Source organism: Podarcis gaigeae, assembly GCF_964106915.1.
Source record: "Podarcis gaigeae genome assembly, chromosome: 5".
Classification (NCBI taxonomy): Eukaryota; Metazoa; Chordata; class Lepidosauria; order Squamata; family Lacertidae; genus Podarcis; species Podarcis gaigeae.
This window is the reverse complement of record NC_139681.1, coordinates 22,364,741-22,375,953: the sequence shown is the minus strand read 5'-3', so window position 1 is coordinate 22,375,953 and position 11,213 is coordinate 22,364,741. Positions and strand designations below refer to the sequence as shown.

General features: G+C 49.4%; 1 protein-coding gene across 7 annotated transcripts in view; it reads right to left on the bottom strand.

Moving 5' to 3' along the window:
• The window catches only part of SH2D4B (SH2 domain containing 4B), an 89,902-nt gene that overhangs the window by 33,337 nt on the left and 45,352 nt on the right, over positions 1 to 11,213 (bottom strand). For all 7 annotated transcript variants that reach the window (XR_014564650.1, XM_083740492.1, XM_083740490.1 and 4 more), the window contains one exon: positions 7,650 to 7,777. Coding sequence is in view for 6 of the 7 variants with exons in the window: in XM_083740492.1 (XP_083596618.1) it covers positions 7,650 to 7,777 (128 nt within the window). In the remaining variant the exon portion in view is untranslated. The remainder of the gene's footprint in view (positions 1 to 7,649; positions 7,778 to 11,213) is intronic.

Below are 11,213 nucleotides of genomic sequence, written 5' to 3'. Positions count from 1 at the left end.
GTGCCGCGGCCTGTGTTTTCGGGCCTTTTTTCCTCCCCCCCTCCCCCCCCCCGCGAAAACGCTATTCAGGGCCTTTGCTTCCCTGCGGCTGGCTGCCTGGCTAGGGGTGGCTTACCTTGCCCTGTAGCAGGCCCTGGGAGGCCGGCCTGGTGTTGCTGGGGGGCTGGGTGCCGCTGGTTGTCCCCAGAGGTGCATTGATTTGAGCGGAGAGCTGTGAGGCCTCCATTTTGCAGCCTCATTAGGCGGGAGCGCCATTTTGATTCCTCTCGGCCACGTGGCGGCCTCTAGCGTTCAGGCCTAGTAATTGCAGGGCCTGGTGGTTGCTTTATCCTAGGCTGAGTATAATTGGTACTACTGCGACCTCTTGTGGCAGTTGATATGTTTGCAGGCAATTAATTTCTTCAATTGCACGCAGCCTGGACGGCTAGTGTAGGTGTGTGTGCTGGTAAAGAGCACAAGGTTGTGGTTTGTTTCCGTATTGGACAGCTTCTGATTTGGTGGCTGGTGCTCTTCCCAGCTGCTCCTGGGTTACCGATCTGTTGCATAATCTGTAAGCAAGGGGTTGCCTCCTGTCTACTGGTGCATCATTTTATAGTCTAGGTCTTAGTTTTAATTAACTATTTAATTCATTCTGCTTCATTTTCTTGCAGATTCTAGCGTCTTAAAGAACTTAGTTGGTTTTTTTTTTTGTTTTGTTTTTTTTCCTACTTAATTTTATTTTCTTTTCTTTTCTCACCAGTAGTAGGAATGGCTCCTAAGAAGGCAGCAGGAAGGCCTGTTCCAGCCCGCTCCTCGAAGCGGCCTATAAAAGGCCCATCCCAGGCCTTGCGATCTCCGCAGCCTGGTCAGTCCTTGAAACGCATCCAGGCTATGGTTTCAAGTTTGTCTGGCGACCCGGTGACACTGGCAAGGGTAGAGGCGGAGATGGATGGCCTGCTACACCGTTGCTCGACCCCGTCAACGTCATCAGCATTCCCGCCTCCCCCGGTGGATGTTTCCTCTCCTGCATCATCATCTAGTGAAGAAGGGGAGCCACTGTTAGCCGGAGTTGGCTTACCTGATGCTCCGCAGGTCCAACCTTCGGTGCTGCCTGTATCGCAGGATGCAGTGCCTAGGGGCCGTGGTCGTGCCAGGGTCGGCGCCAGAAGAAGCGCATCGACCCGGGGCCGCGCTGTACGGGGCTCACCTGTACGGCCCCCAGCGCTGGGGCATTCTAATCCAGTTCATTCACAAGTTGTCTCTGTTCAGTCAGCCCCAGGTGCAGTGCAACAGGGTGAAGCGTCAGATTCTTCGATTGAAGACAGTCTTCCTCTTCCTCCAAGGTCCTCTTCCGGTGGGCATCGTCGCCGAAAAAGGGGCTCCAGGAGGCACTCTAAGAAGAGACGGAGGGACACATCGTCCTCCACTTCAGGTACTTCCTCCATCAGCTCTAGCAGTGATGAGGGGGCCCCCCTTAAGCTTTACTGGGGCTACGGGGAGTCGTCGGGGCTGCCAAAGTGGGTTTGGGAGCGTAGGGCAAATTCTCATAGGGCCAGGTATGGCGCCGTACAGGAGTGTCGAGAAGGGGTCCTGGTGCCTGACGTAAGAGTCTCCACCAATTCTGCTAGGGATATTATTCCTGGTGCCCACTTGTCTTCCAAATTGCGGTCTAGGATTCTGGATGGCCGCTACGTGGATATTTTCAGCTTGGCTCCTCCGCTTGATGGTCGGGAGCCGCTGGACAAGGGCCTTTCCGTTCCCAAAAGACGGACAATTGTAGCAAAGGCTGACAGGACTTTTGAACGTTGGATGGATAGTTTCCAGGTTTTTGCTGGTGTGATTTCTGCAGCGTATCCCAAGAGGTCTCTGCACCTCTGGGTTTATCTGTCTATTGTCCGTTCAGCTTTTACGATGGCTGGCGAGACTGCTGCATTATCATATGACCAGAACTTTAGGCGTAGGGCGGCCAAGATACCGACGGCCCGCTGGGACAGGAAGGACTTGGATGTGTGGACCACTTATGTGGCGCCACGTATTGAGAAGAAGGCTTCTGAGTTGCAAAAATTCAAGCCTGCCACCCAAAAAGTTGGGCGCAAGTGGTTCTGCTGGGACTTTAATAAGGGCATTTGCCAACGTCAAGCCTGTAAATTCGCACACCTTTGTGACAAATGCTCTGGGAGCCACTCGGCTTCTGCTTGCTCCGCGGCCAGGCGGCCCTTTCGCAGGGGAGGGGGCTCCCAGCAGCCCCCCAAGGTCCCTGCCCAGCCTCCTGTTCCCGGAGCAGGAAAGTGATATCTTTTCTTTGGCCTATACTCCGGTTCGGCTACAGCCGTTACTGGCGTTACTGGAATCTTACCCAGACAGAGAGTCAGCGTCGTATTTGAGTAATGGTTTTTCGCTGGGATTTAGGATCCCAGTGGTCGTGGCCCCTGTAGCCCAGAATCCTAGGAACCAGAAATCCGTTAAGGACATGCCTGGTGTGGCGCGTAAGAAAATTGAAAAGGAGCTGGCTTTACGTCGTATGGCTGGTCCTTTCGCCACCCCCCCCTTTCCTAATTTGCACATTTCACCCTTGGGAATAGTTCCCAAGAAGGCCCCGGGGGAGTTTCGCCTAATTCATAACCTCTCTCATCCTAATGGTACGTCGGTTAACGACGTAATTCCCCCGGAGCTCTGTTCGGTGAAGTATGCCTCTCTTGATCATGCGATCAAGATGATAAGGAAGTTTGGGCCTGGTGCCCTATTGGCCAAGTGCGACATTGAGTCGGCTTTTCGTTTGTTGCCAATTCATCCTGAGGATTTCTGGCTGCTGGGTTTTCAGTTTGACGGGGGATTCTATTTTGATAAGGCTATGCCCATGGGCTGCTCGGTAGCTTGTGCGGCTTTTGAGTGTTTCAGCTCATTCCTGGAATGGGCCTTGCGCGACAGAACCGGTTTGGGCGGGGTTACGCATTATTTGGATGACTTTTTACTGGCCTCCGCGAGGGACACGGGGAATTGCGTGGTTCTGCTGCGTGCCTTTGCGTCCCTGGCTGAAGACCTGGGGGTTCCATTAGCGGCAGAGAAAACTGAGGGTCCCACTACGCAACTTACCTATTTGGGTATCTTGTTGGATACCGTGGCCCAAACCTCTAGTTTGCCGCCAGATAAGTTAGTTGCTTTAAGGAAGGTCATTGAAGAACTGCTCCCATTGAGGAAGGTTACCTTGCGACAGCTTCAGTCGTTGCTAGGTCATTTAAACTTTGCTTGCAGGGTGGTGGCGCCGGGGCGCCCGTTCTGCTCTCGCCTGGCCAAACTTACCTCGGGGCTGCAGGCACCGCATCATAGGGTTCGTTTGTCCGCCCAAGTGCAAGCCGACCTCCGTGTGTGGCTGGAATTCCTGGAAGAATTTAATGGCGTATCACTGTGGCAGGACACTTTGAACCTCCACAATGATTTTCAAGTGCATTCGGACGCGGCAGGGTCACTGGGGTTTGGTTTGTTTTGGGACGGCAGGTGGTGTGCTGAACCTTGGCCCCAGGCTTGGTGTGGGGAAGCGATAACTCGAGACCTGACATTTCTTGAGTTTTTCCCCATAGTTGTTGCGGTACACTTGTGGGTCGAGCATTTTAAGGACCATCGGGTTTGTTTTTGGTCCGATAACCAGGCAGTAGTGACTGTTTTAGCTAAGCAGTCATCCCGGTCGTCTAGGGTTTCGGCCTTGCTTCGGGTGTTTGTTTTGCACTGTCTGCGTTTTAATATTGTATTTTCTGCTCGCTTCGTTCCGGGTATTTCTAACGAGATTGCTGATGCTCTGTCCCGTTTTCAGATGGAACGATTCAGGTCATTGGCGCCAGAGGCTCGAGACCGTCCGGAGATTTTCCCGGATCATCTCTGGAACCTTGGCAACACTTAGTTTCACAGGGAGTAGCAGCATCAGTCGCCCCTTCCACGCTAAGGTCCTATAAGAAGGCCTGGGCTGATTTTCTGTCCTTTAATGGCCAATCGGCGGGGGCGGTCATCACCCCTCATTCTACTGCCCAGGTGCTTAAGTATCTGGCACATTTGTTCCAGATGCGCCGGGCGGCTAGGACCCTGCGACTTCACTCGGCAGCAATTTCTTTCTTTAGCAGGGCCACTTTTGACAAGGACCCATGTAGGAAGTTTGTGGTGCGCCGGGCATTGGAGGGATGGGGACGGCTCACCCCATCGAGGACTGTTCCCAGAAGTCCCATCACTTTTGAGTTGCTGATACAGATGCGCAGTAAACTGCGGAGCATCTGTTGGTCCAAGTTTGAGGCCCGTCTATTTTCAGCGGCCTTTTCCTTGGCATTCTTTGGGGCACTGAGGGTAGGCGAGGTGGTCCTGGAGCAAAAACGGGATGGAGGTTCCAGGGGTTTGCTGTTGCAGGACGTGAGCATGTCACAGTCGGACCTGAGGGTGCATATCAGGAATTCGAAGACCGACCAGGTGGGTAGGGGAGCCGTCATTCGGCTCTCGGCAACGGGAGAGAAGGGTCCTTGCCCCGTAAAGGATCTTAAGAGATACTTGTCCTTGCGGCCGGCAGGCGAGGGGCCTTTGTTTATTCATGAAAATGGGCACCCTTTAGTCCGGCATCAGTTCACTAAGGTGATGCGCAAGGTGGTAGTGGCCTGCGGCCGCAAAGCATCGGAATTTGCTCCTCACTCCTTCCGTATTGGTGCTGCAACGACAGCTGCCCATTGGGGTTTGTCTGCAAGGAGGATAAAGGACCTGGGTCGTTGGAGATCGGATGCATTCAAAGTATATGTGAGGAAATAATGGTGGTGTGTGTACTGACATTTTTGTGTTTTAACCCTAGGTCTGGCCGCTATCCGTATTTGGATAGTGGGACACAGCATTGTGCACTGGGCCGCTGTCAGAGCTCGTCAATCTGGTCTGGGAGCTGGCTTGGGCCTTCCGCAGCACGTGCAGGTGTCCTGGATTTCCAGACGAGGGATGCAGTGGAGAGAATTATTGCCTCTCATGCACAGACGGGTCCTCCACGCTGGCCCCCCTACAGCGATAGTGGTGCAGCTGGGGGAGAATGATATGGTTTCCTCTTCCTGCTTTGGGCTGCGTGCTGCCATATTACTGGACTTGAGGGATTTGGCGGCCTTGGTGCCTTCAACCACACTAATTTGGTCGCAGCTGCTGAAACGCCGCATTTGGAGGGGTAGCCCTTGCCCGGCGGCCACCGAAAGAGTTAGGAAGCGGATTAATTCCGCGGCAAGCAAATTGGTGGTTGGTTTGGGCGGATTTGTGATTCCTCACCCTCTGATTTCGTTCAAGGCCTCTGAATTATTCAGGGATGATGGGGTGCATCTTTCCCCGTTGGGGAATGATGTCTGGTTGGATGCAGTGGTGTCCAAGTTGAGGGTGTGGTTTAGTCTGTGAGTGGTTGGCGGCGAGCGTAAAGGGCTCGGGTGGCGGTTAGGCATTGGTTAAAATTGGTTGGTGGAGGGGTATGGATAGGCTGGGCCTGCCCCTCCAATGCTGCACGGGTATTCCGTTAAAGGAATTCTGGAACTTACCATCCCCTTCGTCCAAACCCTTGGTGCAGGGTGCGGGCCGTGTAAGTTCCAAGGAGCATGCGGGGATTAGCTGAGGGTCTGTTTCGCAGCTCCAGTTGACCCTGATCTTGCTCTTCCGCACTGACTACGGAGTCAGGGCTGTCCCCAAGGCGGGGAGGACAGATAGTCTAACCAATGCCTAAGCAACCACTCACAATTTGTATTGATAATAAAGTTGTGGCCAAAATTATGCCAAAAACCTTAAACAAAAATAATGTGTGAAGTTTGAGTTATTGGGTTTGGGGTGTCTTGGGGACCTCAGCACGCAAAGCGTGTTCTCACTAAAAGGAGAGCACGGGTTGCGGATGGGGCTATACAAGGCACCCCATGATTGCTAGGCAAGTTAAAGCCAGGGCTTGTTTAGATGGGAGGATCTGGTTATCTGGGGAAAGTTGATGTTGCAAACTTAGGGGTGGGGTCAGTGGCTATTTAAGCAAGGTCCACAGCTTTCTCTTTCTCTTTTGCTGTGGACATCGGATCTCCCGCCCGCCCTCCCTTGTTGGGCTTCGCTTGACCTTGCTATGCCTGTCATGGGGTCGTTCGCCTTGGTGCGGGGGCCCAGTAGGAATTTACCTCTTGGCTGATTAGTGTGTGCCAATTGGGTTTTGCCTACTGCGTAGCAAATCGTCACAACTTGTAAGGTTGGCGGTTAGGCATTGGTTAAAATTGGTTGGTGGAGGGGTATGGATTGGCTGTGCCTGCCCCTCCAATGCTGCTGCTGCACGGGTATTCCGTTAAAGGAATCCCCTTCGTCCAAACCCTTGGTGCAGGGTGCGGGCCGTGTAAGTTCCAAGGAGCATGCGGGGATTAGCTGAGGGTCTGTTTCGCAGCTCCAGTTGACCCTGATCTTGCTCTTCCGCACTGACTACGGAGTCAGGGCTGTCCCCAAGGCGGGGAGGACAGATAGTCTAACCAATGCCTAAGCAACCACTCACAATTTGTATTGATAATAAAGTTGTGGCCAAAATTATGCCAAAAACCTTAAACAAAAATAATGTGTGAAGTTTGAGTTATTGGGTTTGGGGTGTCTTGGGGACCTCAGCACGCAAAGAAAAGCAACGGAACAATCATATAATAACAGTCATTCTTAGCACTTTGTGACTATTGAATATTTAACCTTTAACACCTTAGTAATACAACAACCTTGTAAGGCAGGCCAGTGGTACCATTATCATCATTATTATGAGCAGACCAGAGGACTAAGACAATGACAGAAAATGGCAAGCCCGAGATCACCTAGAGAGCTTATAGCTAAAGTGAGATTAAGAACCAGAAAGCTGTCAGCTTCCAAGCTCAGAGGTCAACCCATTGCTCACTGGGCTGTACTACCTAAGACTGCAGGTGAAAGTCCACATGAAATCTCCTTGATATAAATAGTAAAAGCCTGCAAACACCTTCTAAACCCCTGGAAACCCTTGAACAACCATTTAATAAACCAAAAGTCCATGACAATCCCTCCTTCCAACCCTCCTTGTTCAAACACCAACTTTCCACAGGCCTCAGAGTCTGTGCTTGTACTTGCAAAGGCTCATGGGATTGCTAGATGCTATTTTTGTGCCATTTTTGCAACCTTCCATGCCACTTCCGGGTTAGCAGCAGTGTGTGCGTGCATGTGCACATGTTCATCAAACACACGTACATGGGGAGTTGCCTGTACTGGACAGCATTAATTCATACGTGTTTGCACATTCTGAAGTGGTACACGGAATGCCTATGGAGAAGACACCACAGAACACTTAGCCTCCGGTCAGCCATATTGCTGGGCTTACCAGCAGGGGAAAGTGGTGGAACGGTATGGACACAACAGTGGGAGCACCGGACTGGCTCCACTGATGCCCTTGCCCCATGCCTATTTTGACCACTGCACCAGCTAATAAACGTCAACGAGGTTAACGAAATACTGTTTCGAGAGAGATGTAGCTGTTCCCTTTTTTTATCAGTAAAAAGGCATCTGTGTTTTGGGGCTCAGGCTGTGCACGTCTCATGTGCTATAGCTTCCTCCAGGAAATAAACAAACCTCTCGAGCATCCCACCCCAGCCACTATAAGCTTCCCAGAAAAGCACTTCAGTCTTAAGAATGCCAACAAATAACAGTTTTACCATGAAACCAAGGCGCCACAGTATTAGCGTTCCTCTCGAATCCAGCACGGCGCGGAAGCTGCTCTTCTTTGAACCACTGAATAATAACTTCTCTGGAGAAAGGCCTCAGAGGCCGTTCCCAGGCTTTACTGTATTAAATGAAAAGAAAAGAAGGAGGTTAAAGTCACACGGAGATTGCTGTGCTGAAATGAAATTGCACATTATGGAATAAAAGGGATTTCTTTTCTAACCAGTCAATGAGGCGATTATGATTTGGAAAATGCTATTTCCCACTTTCTATAGTATTCTTCAGGCTAATTAAACATAAGGTTTGCTTACTTAAACATGGGGGGGGTGCATAAAGAAGGCACCAGGCAAGACTATTTCGGAACCAGGGGGCTGCCACCCAAAAGTCCATAGTAGCCACCCAACCAGGGTTCAAGAAGGAGAAGAAACAAGGAAAGAGTAATTTTCAGGGTTCAATGAAGCAGCACACTAAAATGGTTTTGAGGCTTTTCTGCCAGTTCCTGAAAAGTGATAAGAAACATGAGTCTATGGAAAAACCAGGCCTAGTTTGTTTTGTTGGCTTTCATCCTGGAGGTGGAACAGAACCTTATCTTTTGCCCATCTTCTCCATCCAGAGCTCCTGATGTGGGAGGGCACTGGTTGCACCATTTGTCTGCATTCATGCCTCTACAGCAGCGACAAGGAACATTTTCAGTCTGAGAGCTGCGTTACCTTCTTGGGCCTGGATGCTAGCGTAGGTGGGGCAATGGATGCAAGTCCAACCATGGGAAAAACTGGTCTGTACATGTATAAGCTGCAGGCATCCTGACAATTCAGTGAAACATTCCAGCCAGGGGGAAACAATGGAGCAGTCAGTTATGAGTGTGATTGATGGGAGTCCTTGGGGCCAGATAAAGATGCCTGGTTGACCACATTTGTCCAGCCCAGCCCAGCCCAAGGATTTGGTTCCCTACTGCTGCTCTAGGGTGTGTTCTCTCATTCTTCCAAAGTCAACATTGGATCATTGGCGAAAGCTGCCCAGAGTGCCTGGGGCAACCTAGTCGGATGGGTGGGGTACAAGTAATAAATTGTTGTTGTTATTCCAACCCTCCTTAACCAGCCCACTGCATTTACGTGGAGGGTTGGAACATTGCTCAGCCACCTGCATAGAATCCCTTGTCACCTGTGGTGACCAAGCAAGTTGTCAAATACAAGGCGATTCAGAGAGCCCAAGCCAGAATGGTAAGGCATGTGGGGAAAGCTGATCCACACATTGAGATGCCTTCACAGAAATTATAGTGTGGAACCATTCCCATGTAAACATATTCATCCATTTGACTGAACATGCTCACAAGCCTTCCTGTGATGGGAGATCCTGCTTTACCAGGGCTCCTGGTAGCAAAGGTGCTTGTAAGCATGTTCAGTTGAACATGCTGTCAAGCCCCTTCTATACCTTCCCATGCAATAAGGGGAAGTTGAGGTGGGTGGAGTGGGCACACCCAATGCACGTGGGGGCATAAGGGCAGGGACAGCATGCATGTGCCTGCTCCCCCTCCCCAAACCTTCTCACATTCTTCTGAATCCACAAATAAGGCTACTGCAATGATACAGGAGATATTGCCCTGCAATCCTCAAATTCCACTAAGATGATCTAAAGATCTGATTTAAGTGTATTTTCCTGTGAGCATCAACTCTCTAGCTCTCCACAAGGATGAAGACAGCAAGGCAACCTGACTCTTTGATCATATAATAATATCACTTAAGAGATGGATAAACAGCTTTGGGTAAGTACGGAATAATTGGCATAGCCTTGTAAGGATCTTCTTGGTCTCACTTGAGTATTAAGAAAGCATTCACATCTAAATTCCACACTAAACAGTTGCACTTTAAAACTTAAAAGGCTTAGAACTCAAAGCTGAATAATATTTAATAGCCCTTCACAATTATTGCTTTTCTTAATGTTCTTATGACTTTATTTTGGAAGAGCCTCCTTCATCTTAAGTGGCTTGGAATAACAAAAATAACCACAATATCACTACAAGAAGCAACTCACCAGTAAAACATAGAGAATTCACTGCCTTTCGGAGGCTACATTTTTTTATTCCCTAATCAAGCTGGGAATGCCAGCAACCATTAGAGGCACAATTCTATATCAAAACACAGCAAGACAAAGGGATTGCTTGTCAAAGCGGAACGCAAAATGCCGAGCAGGAAGGGACTAGGGTTCCTTTTGCCCTGCTGAGCTGCCAGACTTCAGAGGAGCAAAGACTGACAATTGAGAGTCTCGGTATTAAAAATGAAAATACAAATCAACGCAAAGAGACTTGCACTTACTTAGTGGAACTTTTGGTGTATGCCGTTGCACATTATAAAAAAAAACTAACAGCATGTTCGGGTTTCCACTCGCTTGTTCATAACACCAAGACTAATTAATAATATCATATGGTGCCATGTAAACCCAAGAGGAGCCACTGATAAAACTTTGCCTAACTCCATCTGCTATGTTGGATTGTTTTTCACTGCTGGAAACCCACAGAACTTACCAGACAGGCAAGGGATCGATAAAAATACAATCAGAGGGGGCATTAATTTGGCCGAAAGAAAACTCACAACTAAGTTGAAATGGATTTTGTAAAGAAATTCTCAACCACAACCTGACAGTTCTAACTTGCTTCATTTGCTGCATTCTTGATTATGAAGATTTCTGGTTTTTTTAGTTTTAGAGAAAAATGGTGCAAAAGTACTGAACTGTACAAGGGCCCTCAGATAGGGACTCTGTCCATGAAACCCAGGCACCTTACAGCCTGTATTAGCAAAGCTACGTTTGCCTGTGGTCCACTCCTGATACTCAGCTTGCTTGGTGATGGGGTGCGGTATGTGAACTACTGTATGTATGGCAGACACTGCAGCTATGGAGTGGAAGCAAACTTTACTCAAGGAACTCTAGATTGTGGTTTAAGCAGGCATTGATGTCTTTCTTTAAGCATACAAAAGTCTCTCTGCCTGGAATGTGAGAAGCAGAAATGATAAGGCCTTAGTTGGAGGTCAGGCCGTGCACCAGTCTGAAGAATGTACAGGATTTATAGCTCCTTGCTGTTAAGTAAATTCCCCTGCTTTAAAAAATTGAAGCAGTGACTATTGATGACATTGTCATAGCTGGAGGTAACACAATGTGCCAACATGAAGAATATATAGAGCTTGTTACTTCTTAATGTTAAGCAGTTCCCTCTGCTTAAAAATAAACAAGGTGCCAGTTTGTTGATGACATTGGTATAGTCATTAAGAGGCATCTAAAAAGAATCCACATAGCCTTATGCCATAATACATTCGTTAGTTTTTAAGGTGTCCCAAGATTGATTGTTTATGCTGTAACATATGGACATGATTAAAAAGGTAAAGGTAAAGGTACCCCTGCCCGTACGGGCCAGTCTTGACAGACTCTGGGGTTGTGCGCCCATCTCACTTAAGAGGCCAGGGGCCAGCGCTGTCCGGAGACACTTCCGGGTCACGTGGCCAGCATGACATCGCTGCTCTGGCGAGCCAGAGCCGCACACGGAAACGCCGTTTACCTTCCCGCTG